The following is a 22,257-nucleotide window of genomic DNA, read 5'->3' on the forward strand; positions in this document are numbered from 1 at the left end:
GAACACAATCAATCACAGAACCATACTTTTTGTTGTACCACGCAATCTGCTTGCCTATTAACGAGATGGGGATTAAACTGAATAGCTGAAGAATCAAAAGTCGTGGCCAATGAAAGGATATCTTGGCTATAAGGTTGTAGCCTGGTGATTTATTCTTCCTGCGGAAACTTTTACATTTCCTTACAATCTTCACCACGAGTGTTATGTCAAAAGGATGGCGGAATCTTTCGAAGTTAGTTAGTGTCTAAACTTTAGTGCATCGATTGTGATAAGAATGCTGATCATGGACGCTTTGTGCGGCTTGCTGACAGATCTTTGCTATTAAGCACAATTCTTGTGGAGTTTGCATTTCAAGTTTGGTAGGAATTGCAGCGAGAAATGTACCGTTTTTTGGGATGATATTTGTAGTGGAACGAGGTTTTCGTGGCTAAATTTCAATTATGTTGGTCTTAACTTGATGAGCCTGGCCGATTGCCTCAAATACCTCTTCGTGGTACTTAAATTACCTAGTGTATCAAACGTGGATGTTAACTTCCTCGTTAGTTTTCAGCTCCTCCAAACATTGGGTCTTAGGTGGATGTAAAATGCTTTCTACGAAAGTTCATTCGTTACAAAAGTTAATATGTGATCTAGATATGCCCACTCATGATGTGTGTACTGAGTTTGTGTAGAATGTTTTTTAGAGCATCATTAATTAGTGAGGAGTTTTTCACCCAACATTTAATGATTAAAAAACTAAAAGAAATCAGAAAAGTAGGAAAAAGAAACAGAGTACATTGTTTTTATTTGAACCTTACTTATCTAAGTTCTCCTAAGCAAAATAAATGTCGAAAATCCTAAACCGTTTGCTCGGTTAAAAATTTAACTATCAAGGATTAAATTAAAATAAAAATAAGATTCATCAAAAAAAAATGAAACCAGATGATTTTCAAAACCTTGATTTGAATCAAGTAAAACTTGAAAATCATTAAAATAAAAATAAGATTCATCTTGAACTAAACCAGATGATTTTCAAGTTTTACTTGATTAATTTTTAGTTGATGGTTATCTTGATAAAAAAAATGAAACATGTATCCAAAAGTTAAGTTCCAAATGTTTCAAAATAATCTATTCTATTAAACTAAAAACATAACCTAATGATATAGGTTTAGTCAAACTATTTTTTATATAAAGATAAAATATGTGTTATGTATATCACTCTTACGTAATTTATGAAAACTAAATTTCAAACCAAAAATGTAAAATAATAAAATATACCGCCCTATCTAGTATTGGTATTTAAAATATGTGTTCTGTATTGAGGATCTATAGACACTAAAAAATGGTCCACACGCATCGTTAGAATGTTTCAGCGATGACATCATGTGTTCCGCGTCAATGTTGCTTAAACAGTTCTTTGGACGGCAAAAGTGATTGTCGTACAATCACGTAGGTCCGACGTTCGTGGCATTAATAATAGCGATGTTTCACCGTATATTTAATAGTTTTTGCTTAATATATATTTAATATATTTGCGCAAGCGTTTTGTTTTCCATAAACAAACACGAAACCAAAATCACTTCAAAAACACCAGCCTGTCCAAAATTACTTAGATAAATGTCTGGACGGACTGGGGCTGTCGAAACAATTTTTGTTTGTTTCGTTTTTTTTTTTTTTTTTTTTGTTTCGTTACAATTTTGATTTTATAATTTATTGACTTTAATTTCATTTTGTTCTAGTTTTTCTTTTTTAAAAATTCTAGTTTACATGTGGTAAACTGAACTTTGTAATGTGAGGTCTGTAAAAGATGTAATATCGGGAAAAAATATAACCAGGCCTCAGAGATTTTGGTGGTACAGAGTAATCAAATGAATTTCTTCATCAAGAAGTAGCAAATATATTTATAACATCACTGGCCAAAACCCAAAAGAAAAACAAATTCTGAAAAGTTAATTAATCAAAAAAAAGAAAATGATTGTTTGATGATGAATGAATCAAAAGTAGATGGTAAACAATCACATTTTTAGCATTTGGAACCCGAATGATTTTTCCCTCACCATCATCCAAACAATTAACAAGTTTTAAGAGATATTAATAATCGAAAAATTAGAAAAGACGAATTACAAAAAACGATTGGGAGAGTGGTATTGAATGAAGATTATGTATAAAAGAAAACAAAGAATCTTCGGAGGTTGAGATGCAGAAAAGCTTACGAAGGTACGTAATAAGCATGCTGCATGCAGAATACAAAACAAATCAATAATCTTTGTAGATTAATGAAAGATTTCTTGATCCATTCACGTGGATAAAGTAATTGTATCCAACCGAATTACGATAAGAAGGTGAAGAAAACAAGAAGAAAAGCAATTTACAATAATAGATCAAAAGACCGGTAAAAACATGCGCCGTGTAATAAACAATTTCTATTTGATATTACAGAACAGAGTAGACAAGTTGAGTATAAATAAACACGGTGATGAAGACATAATGAGATCTCGAAAACCTTACTTCTGAAAGCGTTAACGATAAGCCTTAGTAATTGGATACTGTGATAAAGCCCATTATAAAAAGCCCATTATGATAAAGTAAATCAGTAGATGGTTAGTAGTGCTTAGTGCCACTAAAATTATAAAGTGCAGATATGAAGACCGATCGGACGACGTTTAGATAAACGACTGCAACAAAAAGTAATAGTGGATACAGGTTTTAAACATGCGACCATCTCATTATTAGCAAGATAATGCCAAAACATAAATACTGTAAACAGAGGTTATACTTGTGGACGGATGTAAAGCTAAGACTGCAGACGATCTTTTTCTCTCAGCCAGTACACTCGATTGTTCTTCCCCGTAGCCAAATCTGTTCTCCATTATTCACCGATTTAAAACTCAAGAAGATGAGAGTACCATCATCTTCTTGTGTCTCCCTCTCTTGCAAATTGCAACTATCCTTTCCTCCCCTTGCTTCTGCCATCAAATCGAGCTCTTCTCCATCCAACAATCTGATTCTCGGCGATTATTCACAAAGTTTACCTTCTCTGCCTTTTGGTTGGTTTCATAACCGTTGATATGTAATCATGTAGATAAGTATTACAAATTTAACGACATTTATGAGATTGTGCCGTACTTCAACTGACGAGCTGTACTTAAACTTCCAAACAGAAAGTTCTATTGTCCGCACCATTCTTGAAAGAAAGTTATATTGTCTGTGGTATGGTACTCATCCTCCCGAAGCAAGTATGCTGGAAACTCTATAATTTTTAATCGATGCTTATTTTGATAGACAAGTAAAGTAAAATTCAAATCAGTTCTCTCTCTGAGAGTTATGTTCTGTCCTGTTTGATTCTTATTACACATCCTGCCACTCGAATTTTGCTAGGCAATGCATACAAAATACGGACATTAAATTGTTCCAAAAATACCATTCAGCAATAACATTAAAAAATATAAACAGAACGAACATAGAAAACCGAAAAAAACATATAAACCGAATAATTGAATGCCTTGACATAGATTTGTAAGCATGAATATGTCAACTACAAAATCATTATAGGAATAAGGCTTTCTGATAACTTTCAAAATAAAATAATATCGAAAAAGGATAAGAAAGGCCTCAGAGATCTTGGTGGTTAAAGAATCATCAAATGAATTTCTTCATCAAGAGTAGCAAATATTTTGATTACATCACTGGCCAAATCCAAAAACAAGTTATAAAACTTTTAAATTAAACACAAATCAAGAAAAAAAAAAGAATTGATTGATGATAGATGAGTCAAAAGTAGCTGGTAAATAATCACATTTTTTATTCATTGGGAATCCGAATGATTTTTTTCATCACCCTCACCATCATCAAACAATTAACGTTATTTTCGCAATATTAATAACCGAACTAATAATCTACGAATAAATAAAAATTCAACAGGGAGATTGATAGATAGATGTATCTGCGTAGTCACCAAAGATCCTTTGCAACAGAAACAAAGAAGCTTCGGTGAATAAGAGGCAGAGCAAGCTTACGGAGGTACACGTAAGCTTACAGGATAGAGAAGCTATCCAACATCTATTTAGCCTAACGATAGATTCCTTGACCCATTCACATGAATCAAGTAATTGCAAATCAGGCTTTTCTTTCGAAAATTTTGATTAAACAAGACGAATAAATTCAAAATAGATGCGCCGGAGAAGAAACAATTTGATTGTATTATGTAACAGAGCAAAAGACTACGAGTATTTATATACAGTGGCGAAGCGATAAACCCTAGACCTTTAATCGCGACAAAGCGACTTAATTGTTAGGTATGGGCTTATTCTGTTATGAGCCCATTAATCAGGGAAAAGATGAGTTGTGTAGCTTTGTATCACCGTGGACATCGACGTGGGCCCAATTGACATCTCTATCGATATAGGATCCGACGACGTTGCAATAAAGACCGTAACAAATTGTATCGTTGAGGCTACTTCTAGTCGTAATTGTATCGTTGATCAGTATTACAGTGAATGATTCGATATCTTTTTGGAGGCTACTTCTAGTCGTAATTGTAGCGTTGATCAGTATTACAGTGTAGAGGAGGAAGACGTCAGGGTTGACTACAGATTATATAGGTATCAATATTAACAAACATATTAGAGTTAGATGTCAAATTCTTATGAAAACGTGTCCAATGATTTTATTTTTTTAAATATGCATTGTGAGTTTGAATTGGATAGTGATCAAATGACGACACTAGCGCAAATCGATAAACTACATGTAATGTCAGACCCGTTTTACATTATATGAGAAAATAATATAGTTTTTTGGTGCAACATAGCGAATGGCGTATAGGTTAATACAGACTCGTTTTCTGTTTTTTTTTTTGCTTAAATTTGACAGACTCGTTTTCTGTTGACATCAAATTAATACAGACTTATTTGTTCTCCGTTGGTGGTATGTATAAATGCACCACGCGCTTATTGATTGGCTGAAGCGGCCTAGCATTTGTATCAGAAGCCTGTTAAATATCATTTTAAAACATTATTTAAAATAATGGAAATGAAATTATCAGTTTTTTTGGATAAATAAATGGAACTAGGTGGATGCCCGCGATTTTGCGGGTTTGAATATATTGTAAAAATATATCTATTATAATTTGTCAAATTAAAATATATTCTTATCATAAAAAATTAAATATATGTTTTCTGTTAAATATCATTCTAAGAAAAAATGTTTTTGAAAAAAATGAATATGACTATTTTAAAATATATGTGGATATTTTGTATTTAAAATTTTGTAAATTTTTTTTGTCAGCAACATTACAGACTCATAAAATTTTGTAATATTGGTTATATAATATTCATAATTCAGTTTCTAATAAAATTACTTAAGTTTTGAAGGAATATAGTTTTGATTTTTTTTCAAAATAATTTGTAACTAAAGTTTTATGTGTTTAATAAGATTAAAAATTAAAACAATATAAGTGTTACAGATTCTCTACATATTCATATCCATTTGCATAGGAATATAAAACTACTATATCAATTCTATAAATTACTTCTGAAATATACTATATAGGTTATAAATACTTGATTACTAAAAATGATTTTACGAGCATTATACAATTTTAATATAAATCACATAGTTAATTACCATAAATTATTTCATGCAATATATTTAGATCGTTTGTATATTGATACAAAATGATTTTATATTCATACTAGGATAGGCCCGCCCTACGGGCGTGATATAGTGTACTTGTGATCTCGATTTTTATTTTCTTGTATAATTGGTGGTTTGTGTTTTAAGTATGTATTTTCAAGAAATGTGTATAATAATAGTGTTTATTGTATATTGGAAAATTTTAAGTGATTAAGGATATATCCATTTTAATGAACGTTTGACGTTTGCATATTTCGTCACTTGATTTTAACGTTTGTATATTTCGTCATTTGATTTTTTTTGTCAAATATATTTTATGACATTATAATATTTTAGTTATTATATTTCTTATTTGTTATGTTTTTTTTTGTAATGAGAACACATTTTATATCAGTTTTGCATATGTCTAACTAAAATTCTTTTTTTTTTGTTATTGTAAGAGATTATAAGATTGTATTAGAATGATACACTTTTAATTGTTGGAATCATTTTACATTTTCTTGAATGTATGCTCAATTTTTTATATATATAGTAAGTAGATTCGAGTTTTTATTGTTGTGGTTAGGTATAATACTCAAAACATTGATTAATTTATATTTTGTATATATTGAATGTACTTGTATATTCTATATAATTTTAGTATTCAGTTTTAGGGTATAATTAGTGTCTGTCTAATTATTCTATTACCTCCCGTATTGCTTTCATTTGTTACCGATTAATATATTACTCCCTCCGTTTCATAATAGATGATGTTTTAGAAGGATAATTTTGTTTCAAATTAGATGAAGTTTTGAGATTTTAAAGTTATTTTAACTTTATTGGAAACTGTTCAACCAATTAGATTTCACAGTCTTTTTTATTATTGGTTAATGATTTTAAATTATATCTTTAAAATATTATTTATTAAAGAAATTTAATTTTCTTAATCTTTGTGTACTAAGGTAAAACATCAAGTATTATGAAATGGAGAGAATATTTTATTTTAAATTTTACTATTAGTTATTATGGAATAAAAAACATAACATGATATATGTATTAGTTAAAATTGTATCGTGCGCTGTAATTTTGGATCAAGATACATTCATTTATTGAATTATTATGTGTTACAAATTCTTAATAATTGTTTATTCGGTGTTTATCTCGAATTTGAGTAAGGAGTTGTTGTACACTATGTTTAGAGATTAGATGTTTGGTTAGTAGGCTTGATGTTTATTGGTTACGATTGTCGATTGTGGTGCATACATGGGCTTATTATGTTCGTTGGTGTGGACATGTGTTTTCTTTTTTGAGAAAAAGGTGTGGACATGTGTTGCTACGATGTAAACTTGCACTGGAAGAAATGATAGTATGACCAAGGTTTGAGTATATATGACCAAATGATTTTTGATAACCAAGTAAAAGATCCGTTGTTAATATTAAACATAGGTACTGGAATATCAAAAGGTATAAGTAAATGAATATACAATATATGAACATCTTAAATTTTAATGTGTTTATAATATAAGTGTACTTTAGTGATATCGACTTTTACCCTTTTCTTTTGTTTTTCTTAAATATCATAAGTATATCTCAATTTTTAATAATTATGCAAAGATAATTATTTAAAAAATTTTGTAGTTTAATTATGATAGTGAGTATAATATTATTTTAAAAAATGCAAGCATTATGTTAAAAAGCCGAATATATATTATTTTTCAATTTTGTATGTCATTGAATTTATTGTTTTCATAATTATTTATTTAAACAATGTGAAGAATAAATATTTAGTTACTACGGTAAAAAGTATATTGAGTTGGTTAGACATTATGAAAATCCAATATTAAGCTTTATTATTTAGAAAAATAAAAATTATTTTATTCCATAACCAAACGTTCTTCTTCTGGTCCTCCATGGACACAGAATGCATGAGTAATTTAAGCAGACGTTATGAAGACGCTCTTAGATCTCTGAATCATAGACACTTTAGAATTTCTACTTACAATATGTCTTCTTCAAAGTTTCAAAAAAAAATATAGCTTCTTCGTCTTTCTCGAATGTGTAAGTCCTTAATGTGTGTTCTAGTGCACTTTTTTTTGTACTTCTTTTATAGATTACTTTGTTATCAGAATGTTTTGTCACCACACAATGCTCATCTAATTGGAGATGGTAATCTCCGATTAAGTAAACCATTAGTAGTTAATATACAGGACAATAGATCCTTTTCTTCAATTGCTTTCAAGCTTTCTCTTTTTGGAGTTCCCTTATTTGTTTGGTTAACCCCATAGCATTTCACGGCAAAACCCGAGACTTTTTTCTCCCACTTTCTTTTCTTTATTTTGTAAACCCAAACTAACTATTACATGCGTAATCTTGCTTATTCTTCACTCTTTTGATGAAGCTTTTTTTAAGTACTTCATTTCATTTCCACCAACATCTATACATGATTAAATACAAATTCTTAGTCCCTATGTATCTGCACACAAAAATAGCTTCCTAGCTTCAAACATGAACAAACCGAAGTTCTAGAATAAATAAATTCAAGTGGAAAAAAAGGAAACAGGAACAGAACACGTCGAGAGAGAATGTCAAATTTTGCTCTAAGCTGTCGAGAGATGTCTTCAATTAGAGCACTGGCCGGTCCAGAAGTATTGTTATCAAGTCTAGCATCCTTCTCTTTCCAGATAAATACATTGCAGCTTGGAATTCTGAGTACTGTAAGTGCAATCGGAAAACAAATTGTTGTGTTGTCTCCCCGACCTGAGCACACAGAAGACACTGATCCGAACAAACTGTTGTATTTATTGGGCATTGTAGCCGAGATTTTGGACCCATTTTTCAGCTCTGCCACCATGTTTATGCTTCTTCTGATGAAATGCTTCTTGCTGAGTTTTCTCCGTAAAGAAACAAAACCACCTAGATGGATTTGTTTTGTTTGCAATTACAAAACAATCAGCAAAAAGTAAATCAACCGGTGTGAAATAGATAACAGATTTTTAAAAACACAAAATGACAATTACGATTAAGATTCTATATGGCGCATATATTTGTGTGAATACAATCGGTGAATCTAAAACAAAAAGTCGATCTAAAACATAACCTGAATCAACCAAGAGCATGTCGACGCCCATGAGCTCTCCACCACGGCGGAAGTTTCTGCCTCCCAGAAGCGGAGTAAGCGACTTCAACGGTGGCGGAGGAGCGGCCGCTCTGTAGATAAGAGAGAAGGACCAAAACGTTAGCCATATCTTTGATTTTCCGGATGAGTTTACAATGAATGAGAAGAGAATTCTGAAAGAGATAAACAACCTTCTTATAGTCGACTCTACCGACTTGCACATCAAAATATCACATTTAATCAACATCGTGTGTGATTGATTAATGAGGGTAGAGTTAAGATGATTGATAGAAGGGAAACGGAGATCGGCTGCCAGACGAAATCGAATCGCCAATATTCTCGAGTACGCGAGAAAGACTCTCAATAATCCTAATGAAAAACGCACCGTTTCTTCATGAATGTCTAATACTATAAGTCGATCAAACACAACATGGGCTTGACAGGAAAATGGCCCAATACAGGAAAGAATAAGTCGAAGTTTCAAAATTACAAACACGCTGCGTTTTAAAAAAGAGGACACGCGTCGCCTTATCCCAGCATTATTTGATGAGGTGGCACTCTAAGAAGAGAGTCTCCTTTTCTTTATAATAATAGATTTAAAACATTATATCGATTTATATAGATTTTTGGTCGTTTGTTATTTTATGTATTTTATAAATATGATAATTGATCAACATTAATATTCTTTCTATAATTTCAAAACTTAGTTACCATAGACTTGTCTTTTTTAGAGCTAATTAAAATAAATAAAATTAAAAATCGTCCAGCAATCAAATTATATCAATTTTTAAGAGTTCGTCTATGATCAACACGTAAGAAAAAATCGATTAAGTGACTTCTCAATTAATGTATAGTGGGATAGTAGGATAGTGGAATGAGATTTAAAAATATATTTTATAAACTAATTTATAAGCTTATATAAATGATTCAAAACCTCTTATAATAATTTTAAATATATGATCAGACAAAATAAAAAATTTAATAAATGTATTTATAGTTTTTATAAATGATTTGTAAAGCATATATGAAACTAAAAGACATTAATATTTACTATAATAATTTATATACAAATATAATGTTTTAAACAAGAATATAAAAGCATTATATTGATTTATATAAATTGTTTGTCTTTAAGTATTTTATGTATTTTATAAATATAAAAATTGATCAACATTAATACTCTTTCTATAATTTCAAAATTTAGTTATCATAAATCAGTATTTGTAATATTATTTAATTATTTGAAAAGTGATATTAATTGGTTATAGAGTTACATTTTCTTTTTAGATCTAAATAAAATAAATAAAAATTAAAAATCGTCGACCAATCAAATTATAACAATTTTTTAAGAGTTCACCTATGATCGACACGTAAGCAAAAATCACTTAAATGACTTCGTAATTAATATATAGTGGGATTGTTTGTCGTTTGTTATTTTATGTATTTTATAAATATTATAATTGATCAACATTCATATTATTTCTCTAATTTCAAAACTTAGTTACAATAAATTATTATTAGTAATATTATGTAGATTATTTGACAATTGATATTAATTGGTTATAGACTTACCTTTTTTAGAGCTAATTAAAATAAATAAAAATTAAAAATCGGCGAACAATCAAATTATATCAATTTTTAAAAGTTCGCCTATGATCAACACATAAGCAAAAATCAATTAAGTGACTTCTCAACTAATATGTAGTGGATAGTGGGATGAGGTTTCAAAAATATTTTTATAAACTAATTTATAAGCTTAGACAAATGACTCACAACCTCTTATAATAATTTTACATATATGATAAGTCAAGATAAACAATTTTATAAATGTATTTATAATTTTTATAAATGATTTGTAAAGCATATAAGAAATTAAAAGATATTAATATTTATTATAATAATTTATGTACAAATATAATATTTCAAATAAGAATATAAATCATTATATCGATTTATATAATTGTTTGTCTTTTACTATTTATGTATTTTATAAATAAAAAAAATTGATCAACATTAATACTCTTTCTATAATTTCAAAAATTAGCTACCATAAATCATTATTTGTAACATTATGTATATTATTTGGCAAGTGATATTAATTGGTTATAGACTTACCTTTTCTTTTTAGATTTAATTAAAATAAATAAAAATTAAAAATCGTCGACCAATCAAATTATAACAATTTTTTTAAGAGTTCATCTATGATCGACACAGGAAAAAAATACTTAAGTGACTTCTCAATTAATATATAATGGAATTATCAGTTGAATGATCTATTTTGGTTTTACCTTCCATATTAACTTCCATATTAATTAGAGTTATTCTTGGTTTTACTTTGCATATTAATTAGAGTTATCTTTGGGTTCACTTCATAGGATGAACATGTAGATTCACAATCAATAGTATGTTGTTATTTTATATTTAGTAACTTAAAAAATTATCAAGTTATATTATGTTTTTAAAATAAAATGGTAAAATTAAATAAAAATAGTAGTATTTGCAAAAAAAAAATCTAATATTTTTAACGCCGTTAGCAAAGCACTAAACCCTAAATCCTAAACCATAAACCTTTGGGTAAACCATGAACCCTTGGATAAATATTAACCCATAAATCAAAAATACTAAAAACTAAATTTTAAAAACATTAAACCCTTAATTCTAATCTTAAAGCCTTGGATTTATGGTTTATCTAAGGGTTTAGAGTTTAATATTTAGTATCAAAGATTTAGTGTTTTACTGTCGGCGTTAAAAATATTTTTTTAAAAAAATCTCTCTTTTTTGCAACTACTATTGTTTTATATTTATTTTATCTAAGAATTTAAGAGTTAGTATTAAGGTTTAGTGTTTTTAATTTAAAATTTAGGATTTATCCAAAGGGTTTGGGGTTTAGAATTTAGAGTTTATGATTTATTTTGCTGAGGGTGTTAAAATATAATATTTTTTGTAACTACTACTTTCTAGTTTATTTTTATTTAAAAAACATAATATAATTTCATAATATTTGTTTATTTTTTAAAAATATATTAAATATAAAATAATAACATACTATTGGTTTGTGAATCTAAAGGTTCACCATATATGGTGAATCCAAGAATAAATCTATTAATTATATCTAAAACATTTTGACATTCCCTTATTATATATATACAATAAGTAATCGAATGTTCACACAGTTTTTATGTTGAGGAATATACATTTCAGATATGCATATACGTATATCATAAATTTATAATATGATAGTCAAAATTATGTTAAAGAAGCTATGCTGTGGTATGTATAATAAGTGGGAATCTGATGACTGATGAGAAAACTAAACAAAAGAGAAAAACTTACATCATGTACAGCCACGTGGAGAAGCTCCACTTGCTGACTTGTTACGGTCCTAATCTGAAAGTGTATAAAAGGATTGGACATTTTGGTGAAAGGGTTTCCATCGAAGTAACAAGGTTACCGACCGACACTGTGATGTTAAGACATTACTAATCAAAATAACATGATAAAAGATGAAGTGAAGATAGATACTAAATTATAGCTAGACACGCAAAGCATCTACAGTTGCTTTAATTATATTCACTGTCCTCATCCATGACCATGAACCATTATATGAATAGCGAAAATAAGTTGGTTATCAAAATCCAGAAACTAAAACAGCAGAAGGTAATATTAGAAAATTACTATATCAAATCCGGAAAGCTATAGCTCTTAGAAATAATTAGTTCTTTTTTTTATCAAAATAAATAATTAGTTCTTAAAGCAAATAATTAGTAAATTACCTTTCTGGAAACAGACCAAATAACAGGTTCAGAACATGGAGGAGTTGTAAGTGATCCAAGATATCTATAGTGTTGTTTTGATTCGAAAGTGAGTTTTTTGGGATCAATCATCCCGACATAATCCTCGGACTCGTGTGTATCAGTTATCTTGTTCAAATGTTCTTCCAACTAATCAAAACGAAAATAAAATGCTGAACTTTGCGATGATTGATGAAAAAAAATAGTTAGGAATTAGGTTGAGATAAGAATGGAAATACCGAAAGAAGAAAAGGATCAGGTTCCCCAATATTGTATAAAAACGCGACAACAGCGAAACGTCCACTTTTGCTCTGATGAACCATGTGTTCCTCAAGAGCATACCTATTTAGTTATGTCACATTTTGCATTCTAGTCAAATACATATGTATTAATTAATACATACAAGCATAACTAAAAAGTTTTTTTGTTGGGTCTCTTACACTCAAAATCATTGGTCTTGACCAATATAACAAACATTTTTGTTTAAATGTATTTATTTGACAGTAGAATACAAATGTTCGTGAGGGTTGGAGGAGGCTAGGGTAGCCATTTCTTAGACTGTTTAATTTGTGTTCTGTTTAACAGTGAGATAGCAATCTTTACGTTATTAGATATGGTAGAATACAAATGTTCGAATAGATACCTTTTGCCATTGATTGAGTGTTCGGAAGGAGAATGCCAATGAAGCTGCTGAAGTTTGTATTTTATACCACGAATAGTGATACCAATACCTTTATTCCCTCCTTTAAATTCCAACTGCCATATTAACAAAAAATAACAAAAAAGTACATCATTGTGACCAAAAGTGCAATGACCACGAAGTGGTGGTTTAAACGATGAAGAATTCCTCGGTGGGTTTAGAGCCATGGATTGAAATCCCACAAACTATCAACCTTCCATTTTAGACTGTTCAGTAGTCACTGCAAATATGCTTAAAATAACAATAGAAACTCAGCTTTCCCATGCAACTCTATTTTATTTTATCTGGAAAGAAAACTCTATTTTAATTTTCGCTCTGGACTCTATTCTAGAATAATTCTTCTCTAACTCCAAAATATAAAGTTAACTATATTTCGGAGTTGTTAAGAGTATTTCTAACCCCACTCCAAATTTTACTTTAAAATAGATTAGGAAATGAAGTAATGTACAACCAAAAAATGATTACTCTATTTATAGATTAATGATTTTTTGTTTATACATTATTCTATTTCCTACTCTATTTCACAGTAAAATTTGAAGTGGGGTTGTAGATCAAGATAGTCTTAACAATAAAGATCCACGAACTACTCTAATTTTATTGTTTAAAAAAATAGGAATGCTTCAATATATATATATATATATATATATATATCGAAAAGTTTAATAGTTGATTTACCATGATATCATGTCCTCTGTTCTTAATAGTGGCATTGGAAGGTAAATACCGGCTTCGGAGAGATCCAAGTTTACTAGTAACTTTGACATTTTCGTCCGTAAGATTAATCGGAGATTGCAGTTTTCCAATTCCACACAACTTCCACTCTTTCTTTAGTGTCCCCCATTTCGCTGGCCCCTTGGGTCCTTTTGCCTCGTAGCTAAACTCGGTTTCGTCCTCTATTCGAACCCATTCAATTGTATTTTTTTGTTATACACAAATACAGTAAACACATGTTTCTTGTAGCCTAACTTTGATTCAACAAGTCTTCTAAGGTGCACACACGTAAAGTTTAATTGAATTTTATTCAAAGCCAATTGGCAGTTAAATGGAATGACAATACGTTATAAACTTAGGTTTTTTCTAATCTTATCTTTAACTAAACTTTTCAACGTGAAACTAATGTAGATATATCAGCATTTAGAGATAAACTTATAAAAACAACAATTTATATAGCTTACCAACTTCTCCCCCTGGTGGTGCACTCAAAACAACGGCAATGGAGATGATGATAAGGAGAAAGATGCAACCAGTTGATGATATCTTCATTTTCTTTTGCCTATGTCTTGATAAAAGAGATGAAAATAAGTTAAATATCTTAAATATTAAAAGTGTTCTAGATGAAGAAAATAGAGTTGTATACATAACAAACTCAATGCATATGATGTGATTTCATTAATTCAAGTAGCGTGTGAAAAATCAATATTAACATAATTATACATGTACTTAAATACAATTTATTTCGTGGTGGTTGTCAAGGACAATGAAAGAACTAAGAAGGATGATAACTGAGAAAAGGAAAAGAATATTGGAGATTGATGGCGAAAAAGAGAGAGGGGAATTCAAGAGATGAGAAGAAAGGAAGGAATCGGCACAACCGTACTCAACAAAAAAAATAACTTTTGATTAGTTAGATTAAATTGATCAGATTTCATAAAAAAAAACATTTTTGAAGAATTTGTTAAATATTATATTATATATATATATATATATATATTACTTAGAATTTAGTGAAAATTTTGATCAATTTCTTATGAAATGTTATAAATAATAACTAATTTTAATATATCGTATTAAATTGACTAAATTAGTAGAAACTTACTTATAAAATTTTAGAACAAGATTTTTAAAATTTCTCATTTTTCTTTGTTGAAACTTTGTAGACATTTGATAAATTTGTAAAGAATAAAATGTTGAGAATTTCTGACCAATTCTCAACAAATTAAGCAATTTTAAAAATTATTGGACCGAGAAGTACTGATTTTCAACAAACACAAAAGTTTCATAATTGCCAGAAATCAGTTAAAATGTTTATTGTTTTTTGAAAAAAAACTTGCGTATAAGAACTCGAACTTTGAATTAATGGAGAGAGTTTCTTACGATGAGAAAAGAAAGTATATTGCTCAAGTTAACACTGCGAGGAAGGCCTTATCAGTATGTTTGATGAAAAGAGAATGATCCGAGTGTGTCTGTACAAAGCCATCACCTAAGATCACACTGGATAACTTGTGATTCCACTATCAAGATGCCTATTTGAGGCCATAGAGGGACTTATGCAGTCGACAAACTGAGTTAGAAGGATACATTTTTCCAGTGAGTTCTTCATATTCCTGAGGAAATCTCTTCATCCAAATTACTATTGAAAAATGAGTTACTAATATCCAGATGTTGAATAGACCATCCCTTAGCCGCTGCAACAGCTATAAGAAGACAAAATGTGCCTAGCTTTGCAACCGGAGAAAGTGTGTCGAGATAATCAAGGCCCTCTAACTGAGTGTATTGCTACACAATTATTTACCCATGGCCATGGAAAAAAAGATTCTAAAACGTAAATTTGATGAACAACCTCTCTTTTGAAACATAGCATTTTCTAGGCGTAAAATTTCATATTAGATCATCAAAACAAATTATTACATTTATATATCGTGACTTAAAAACAGCAAACCAAATAAATAAAGGATATGACTATAATATAGTCTAGCGTCGTAATCTGTGATAATGAAGTTGATCTCTCAATGATTAAAGAAGAACAAGAAAAAGTAAGCATACAAAACTATAAAATTATTTTTAGTTCAATAGACAATGCCTTTTACAGAAACATACCATCGAACATCTTTTTTTTTAACAACTTCATTGATGAAAGGAAAGGAACCAAGGTTCAATACCATCGAACATCTTAAAGCCAAAGAAAATACAAAAAAAAACATATAGAAAAAAAAGAAACCTCAAATGCTCAGGCGGCGGGTGAAAACACAAAGCTCTTTCTCCCTTTCTGTTCACCTCAGCCTCACCGGCAAATTACAAAAGCTGCCGGTGGAAAAAAAAACTTGTTTTGCCCCATTTAATTATTCATTTTAGTTTCTCTTTTGGGTTAATTAGATAAATTCCAAAACATCTTTTTAGAAAAACTATGCAAACTCTAAGAAATTTCAAAATCAGTAAAAAGTAAAAACGTTTTTTTTTTTCTTCATAAAGTGTTCAGTCCACGTCATCACGTCTAAGCTCGGAACTGTTTTCCTGTATAAGTCTGCCCGAAGCTCCAGTTACTAGGAGTAGCGTTGTTAGAAACCACTGTACGGCCATCACTAGTCGTTACTTTGAAGGAAAGAGCTTGATCGTCAAGATCTGCGTTGCTTTGCCAGTTCTGTCCCCAGTTTCTCGACATGCTTTGCCAACCTGTCCTTGTCCCTTTAATGGAGACGGAAACTACATCTCCAGCACCCGCGACGTTGGTTATGAGTACGAGGTTGAAGTATGAATGGCCGTTGATCGTGAATCTCATCCCTCCTTTTCTCCTGCAAGCCACTCTGTTTCCATCCAGTAGAAATAGAGCATAAGAAGATGAATAATAAAACACACTAATGTTTTGGTTTCACTGAACCGAGCTAAACCGAGAGCGTACCTCCGGTATTGGACCGGGACGACACCGGCTTTATATTTAGCGATACGAAGGAAGATGGGCTGAGCCAAGTCAAAGTGATGTTGGGGAGGATTACACCAACCTCCGGCGTCGTTGGCTTGAGCAAAGTTAGGTGGACAAAAGTTCGTTCCGGTGACGGTGATTGTTCCCCGGAGACACCATTTTGGATCATTTACACATTTTATCTGGAAACAAGCGCCGCAGCTTTGGCCGCCGTTGAATAGAGCCGTGCTTAGTGCCGCTGTGTTAGTGTTGTATCCTTGACTGTATAAGTTACCGTACCCACAAGCACCGCCTGATTCCCCGAAAAAAATATCATTAATACAAAATGATTCTTAAGAGTTGAAACGTTTAAGAATTCCTAATTTATGTAAATTAAAAAAATAATTGGTATTACAAAGCTTTTTGTCATATAAGAGTAGGTAGTAGTAGTCTATTTAGTTTCCACACGTTCAAATTATTATGAAACAAAAAACATTTTAACTTTTTCAAAAAAAAAAAATTAACTATTCAAAATATTATACTAAGTCAATTAAAAAAAATACTTTAGAGGGTCTAAAGTTAGAAAAAGTGTTGTTCCAACTTTGAAGTAAGTTGGAGAACAGAGTAAGTAACGTTACCCATGGTGCCAGAAGCATCAGCACCTCCATAGAAAGTGGCTCGAGCATTGACCCAACCGCTACTATAACCATCCACACTCTTGCACATCACCATCATCATCAGACTCATCAATAACATCATTTTCACAAAAATCTCCATATCTTCGCCTTTTTCTGCACAAGAAAACTTAATGATAATTGATAAGTTAAATAGAAACAAAAATATATGTGTGCGAGTGAGTGTGCGTGCGCACGTAAGAAAATTGAGGAGAAGAAGATGTGGAAGATTAGAGCTTACAATAGCTTGGAGAAAAAAAAAGAAGGAACCACAAAAAAACTGTAGTGAGGTTACAGGAGAGGAAATTGTTTTTAATGTGGTAGGTATGGTTCTGAGGAGATGGAATGGTTAGGTGGTTATATATAGAAATTTCTTCGACCCTAGAAGTAACTATATTAATATTTGTTACTTTTGATTTTGTTCTTGTATAACACTTGCCATTGATTTTTGTCAGCTAACTATTTAAAGTTTTAAACCACTTTGTTTTTTATCCACTTTATTTTTGAAAATTCCCCTTTTAACAATGGGGGAGTATTTATGAGTGTGACCCAATTTGACTAAAATAAAGCACTTAGGCAGCACAAGCAGAACTAAAATATAAAGGGATTAAGTTCCAGTGAGTATTTTAAATATTACTTTCTACTTAGGTTTTATTGTACACCGTTCCCAGATAATTCTCTGCTCCTCTCTATTTGATAAAGTATATTTAATAAAATAAGTATAAATAGTTTATGACATATTATTGGACATAAAATCTTATACCAATTACTAAATGCATCCATAGTTTAGTGATGCTCAATAGACATATTGCGCATTGAAATTATGTCTATTTTTGTGACATTGCTAATAAAGATCGACTTATCCAATTAAGAAAAAAAAGTTGACATATCTCTCAGAAGAAAATTGCTCTGAGACTAGAACTTATGTTAAACAATGTCTTAGTGATATGTTCCTGTAGAGATAAAATGTAGTATGATTTTTGACGGTAAGGTTGTTACTATTCATAAAAGGCAAAAAACGGAAAGAATTATTGGTGCTCAAGCGATATCACTATTTAATTAACTGATATTTTTATATATACTCTTTTTTTTTGTCAAATATATACTCACTTTTCTGTATATATAGTTTGCTGCTTTCTGTTATCAATCAGTAATTATATAATAGAGTTTAACTAGCACATCCATGCTATTAGTTTTATTTTATAAATATATATTATCATATACTTTTTAAGTATATAATTTACATTTTGCATATTGAGTAACTCTTTAATTTTACTGTTTAGTTTCTTGTTACATTATTAGTTTATAGTGATTTATTTTTTACATTTTACTTTTTTTATTAATTCTTATTACTTTTTCAAGTTCGCTACAGTAAATTCATAGTCTGAAATAACTAAATAGAGAATCTCTTTTAGAATATGTTTTTGAAGATACATAGCTAGAAATAGAAAATTAAAATATGTTCATAATTTAATTTTTTGTATAAAACCATTTTTAATAGTGAATGATAATTATTAAATAAAAGAATTTTAAAATAAAATAGGTTAATTTACTAATTTAATATACTTTTCATATTTAATTCATATAATACTTCTATTTCAATACAATAGACCATACTTATAGAATTTATAAGAAATAGTATATATTTTTGGTTTATAATAAATTTTAATTAAATTAATTGATAATAATATTATATTACTAATTACGAAATTAATTAATGCATTATTTAATAAAATATTCAATTTATTAGGTATTTTCTCAACAAAAAAAAATTATAACTAAAACCAAAATTCAAAATTTATAGTTAAAATTAATTTATTATTAAAATATTTATTGATTATTAAGATTTTCTAGAAATGTTATATATTTGATTGATTAATGTTATTAATTAAATATTTCATATTATGTAATAATAAATGGTTCTACAATGACTGGTTAACAGTGGGTTAAAATAATAACTCTATTTTAATAGAATAGATATCATAAATACTATTCTTATTAGTATGGATAAACATTTGGCAGAGAGTAATAAAACAATCACATTAATCTCCAGATTATAAAGAGAACTACTATATAGAAATCTCCAATTTATGCTAACTTTTCAATTATAACTTAATTTAAATAAGTTTAGCCTTCTAAAATTTTAAGCCAGCCCCAAGCATGGACTCTATCAGATTAAATCTTAACCATGCTGTGATAATAATATCAGTGGCCTACTCTGATTTAGAAAATTCTATTTTCTAAACAAAAAACTGATATCAGGTAAACAAATATAATAAGTGAAAATAAAAGAAAACATAAAAATAAGTGAAAAGGAGAACAATGGAGTAAAAGGAAAAAACAAAAATTTATTTCGGGTAACCTAAAGTAGTGGTCAGTGTGTATTTAGAGCATCTGCAATGCAATGGTAAAAAAATAAGAATCCTTAGCACACAAAAAATTATTATAAAATGATGTAGATCCTACATTTTTGGATTTGGTGTCAACAAAAGCTCTTGCAATCCTTTGGTAAAGATTATTTGGCTGCCAGGTTTATGACTGCGCGCGGTTTCCATCGCCGTATGGAAACCCGTGATTTATCCTTTTTAAAAAAAATTGAAAAATTAAAAATAATAAAATAATATAAAAACCTATCTAGGATATGGAGCGATAAGTAACACGGTCGTGGATGTCCTTACGGCTTTACCTTTGTTTCAACTTTCAACTTTCAATACTGAATAGCGTAAGTGAGAGAAAATAAAATTTTACCTGATTGGCAAAACTCGAACGTTAATAGGAGTAACAAAATTTCTAGTGTAATAAATTGCGCTAAAACTACAATACAATCATAGCTATAGTGTACTGACTCTTTGCTAATTGTTATTGGACCATCAATTAAAAGCTTAAGGAAGGATGCTCAAATTAATGATAACGATCATGTTAGAATGCATACATTATATTTGACCGACACATATTGCGAAATGCATCTTCCTTATCACATGTGCATCTAACCAATATCAAAATTGTTTAATATAATTAACAACGTATATAATATGTTCGATTAAATTTGCATATTGCAAAAGTTGACTAAACCCTATAAGAAAATGTCTTGCTTCAAAAACTAGGTTCGAGACTTCGACTGGTTGTTTCTATTTTCGTTTAAAGTTATTAACTGAAAACCGCAGGAACAGAACATATGCTTTTTGCATCACATTCAACTACCTTTTCCAAAGTAAACAGAAAAGAAATGAAGAGCAAAGCATTCGCATATTACTTTACAGGTAGTAAATTACAAAGAAATACAGGTTCAACAAATAAAGCAAAAAGTTTAAAGAACCTACTAAGACTATTTTTTCAGTATTTTACAAATTGATCTTTAGTTCACGAATTTTTTCATCCAATGTATCAATTTAATTACAACTATTCATGATGTACAAAAATGAATATCCAGTAAATATCATTCTCTTGAAATAATAGTCTAAAACTATGTAATATAAAATTAAAAGGAAAAACTATTTAATTGAATTAACCTTCGTTATATATTTATGTTTTTTAAATAAACTTTTGGTTTCGTCACAAGAAAATTTATTGTCTGCAGAAAACTTATCCTGCGGTGCTCCAGAATGCAAATAGAGTAATACATTCTCCTATTCTTACCATTCGAAATACTTATAATAGTATACTATATGGCACTTGTATTTGTTATCATAAAATGGAATCAGTGCCTGACTTTCGGCGACTGTTCCGTCCAACAAGAAATTATATTTTTCAGTACAAAAACTAATTATAAACAAAAATACACATGAAAAATTGACCACCTCAATTTCAGGATCTACAATGACATTCATGTGACACAACACACAAATCGTCTAACTTAAGATTTGCACTGACCATCTATTATTAAACCATCACTAGCAAATAAATTAGTTCCCACGTTATAATAAAATGAAATTACACAAAAAATTTTTTTGTGGAATTTTAGATCTTGTTAAAACAACCAATATAGAAGATGCAATTTGCTGAGATATTTTGTATTAGTTTGTTAAGTATTTCATGAGAATCTGTGGTTTTTGATTTACTGTTTTATATCCAAAGTAAGCGAAACAAACTAAAAATCGAAAATTACCCTAATATATGAAAATATTAGTTATATTTATATACATATAATATAACCAAATGTATATAATTTAAATCTATTACAAATATCTAAAATATTCAAAAATATAAATCATCAAAAAATATCTAACTATCTGAAAATATCCGGATATTTTTATCAGATAAACTTAAAATAATATAAAATTTTCGGTATTTTGGTTGGTTTTGGATAACCCAAACCCAAATAGTATACTTGAACACTAAGATACCAGACTATTCTCGAGTATTTTCTGAATATTAAATTAAATATCCAAACTGAGTTGAATCTGAACCGAAGTAAATCGAAAATAGCTAAGATACTAATTGGGTCCTATTAATCCTTATTCAAACGATTTGATATTCGAAATACGCGAACCGAACCTAACTGATATCGAAATATCCGGGTCTAGATTGAAACTTGACAAAAGATGATTTCAAAATGGAATGAGTCATTTTTATCAATTGCATTGCTAACCAAAAAAAAAATTCAATTTTCAAGTGACAGTTGAACTTCGAGTTTATAATATGATTTATACCCGTTATAGTCAATATACACTACAAGAAGAACTGTTATTAGCTACAATTTAGCCACAAAAATTTCGTAGAAAGAATAAGGGCCTGACTGGTGTAACCGCAGTGGTTGCGGTTGCGGTTGCGGG

At 29.6% G+C, this 22,257-nt stretch overlaps 3 protein-coding genes and 4 non-coding genes across 9 annotated transcripts; all 7 read right to left on the reverse strand.

Moving 5' to 3' along the window:
• Positions 1-1,813: 1,813 nt before the first annotated feature.
• LOC130508928 (small nucleolar RNA SNORD24) lies at positions 1,814-1,897 on the reverse strand. The gene has a single exon (XR_008943112.1). It is a non-coding gene; the product is annotated as a small nucleolar RNA SNORD24 (small nucleolar RNA).
• A 71-nt stretch (positions 1,898-1,968) lies between these two features.
• LOC130508861 (small nucleolar RNA R12) lies at positions 1,969-2,042 on the reverse strand. The gene has a single exon (XR_008943045.1). It is a non-coding gene; the product is annotated as a small nucleolar RNA R12 (small nucleolar RNA).
• A 1,545-nt stretch (positions 2,043-3,587) lies between these two features.
• Positions 3,588-3,671, reverse strand: LOC130508927 (small nucleolar RNA SNORD24). The gene has a single exon (XR_008943111.1). It is a non-coding gene; the product is annotated as a small nucleolar RNA SNORD24 (small nucleolar RNA).
• A 74-nt stretch (positions 3,672-3,745) lies between these two features.
• On the reverse strand, positions 3,746-3,822 carry LOC130508860 (small nucleolar RNA R12). Its single transcript, XR_008943044.1, has one exon. It is a non-coding gene; the product is annotated as a small nucleolar RNA R12 (small nucleolar RNA).
• Positions 3,823-4,702: 880 nt separating this feature from the next.
• LOC108837811 (alpha carbonic anhydrase 8-like) lies at positions 4,703-14,565 on the reverse strand. Its single transcript, XM_018610826.2, has 7 exons — positions 14,371-14,565; positions 13,871-14,088; positions 13,139-13,251; positions 12,735-12,837; positions 12,478-12,645; positions 12,038-12,091; positions 4,703-4,966 (listed from the first exon to the last, which is right to left on the reverse strand). Exons 1-7 carry the CDS (start codon positions 14,552-14,554, stop codon positions 4,883-4,885), a joined length of 924 nt encoding a protein of 307 aa, XP_018466328.2. The 5' UTR covers positions 14,555-14,565; the 3' UTR covers positions 4,703-4,882.
• Positions 7,977-9,068, reverse strand: LOC130507898 (uncharacterized). The gene is made up of 3 exons (XM_057002641.1): positions 8,896-9,068; positions 8,687-8,796; positions 7,977-8,502 (listed from the first exon to the last, which is right to left on the reverse strand). The coding sequence occupies exons 1-3, from the start codon at positions 8,949-8,951 to the stop codon at positions 8,048-8,050; spliced, it is 621 nt and encodes a 206-aa protein (XP_056858621.1). The 5' UTR covers positions 8,952-9,068; the 3' UTR covers positions 7,977-8,047.
• Positions 14,566-15,939: 1,374 nt separating the features above from the next.
• Positions 15,940-17,814, reverse strand: LOC108828791 (expansin-A14). 3 transcript variants are annotated; one of them, XM_018602528.2, is made up of 4 exons: positions 17,727-17,814; positions 17,450-17,602; positions 16,812-17,124; positions 15,940-16,716 (listed from the first exon to the last, which is right to left on the reverse strand). In XM_018602528.2, the coding sequence occupies exons 2-4, from the start codon at positions 17,586-17,588 to the stop codon at positions 16,407-16,409; spliced, it is 762 nt and encodes a 253-aa protein (XP_018458030.1). In that variant the 5' UTR covers positions 17,589-17,602; positions 17,727-17,814; the 3' UTR covers positions 15,940-16,406. The 3 variants fall into 3 exon arrangements, with proteins under 3 accessions (XP_018458030.1, XP_018458031.1, XP_056858622.1); XM_018602529.2 differs by having other exon boundaries at positions 17,450-17,615; positions 17,727-17,808; XM_057002642.1 differs by lacking the exon at positions 17,727-17,814 and having other exon boundaries at positions 17,450-17,718.
• Positions 17,815-22,257: the final 4,443 nt, after the last annotated feature.

Source organism: Raphanus sativus, chromosome 2 (assembly GCF_000801105.2).
Source record: "Raphanus sativus cultivar WK10039 chromosome 2, ASM80110v3, whole genome shotgun sequence".
In the NCBI taxonomy this organism is placed as follows: domain Eukaryota; kingdom Viridiplantae; phylum Streptophyta; class Magnoliopsida; order Brassicales; family Brassicaceae; genus Raphanus; species Raphanus sativus.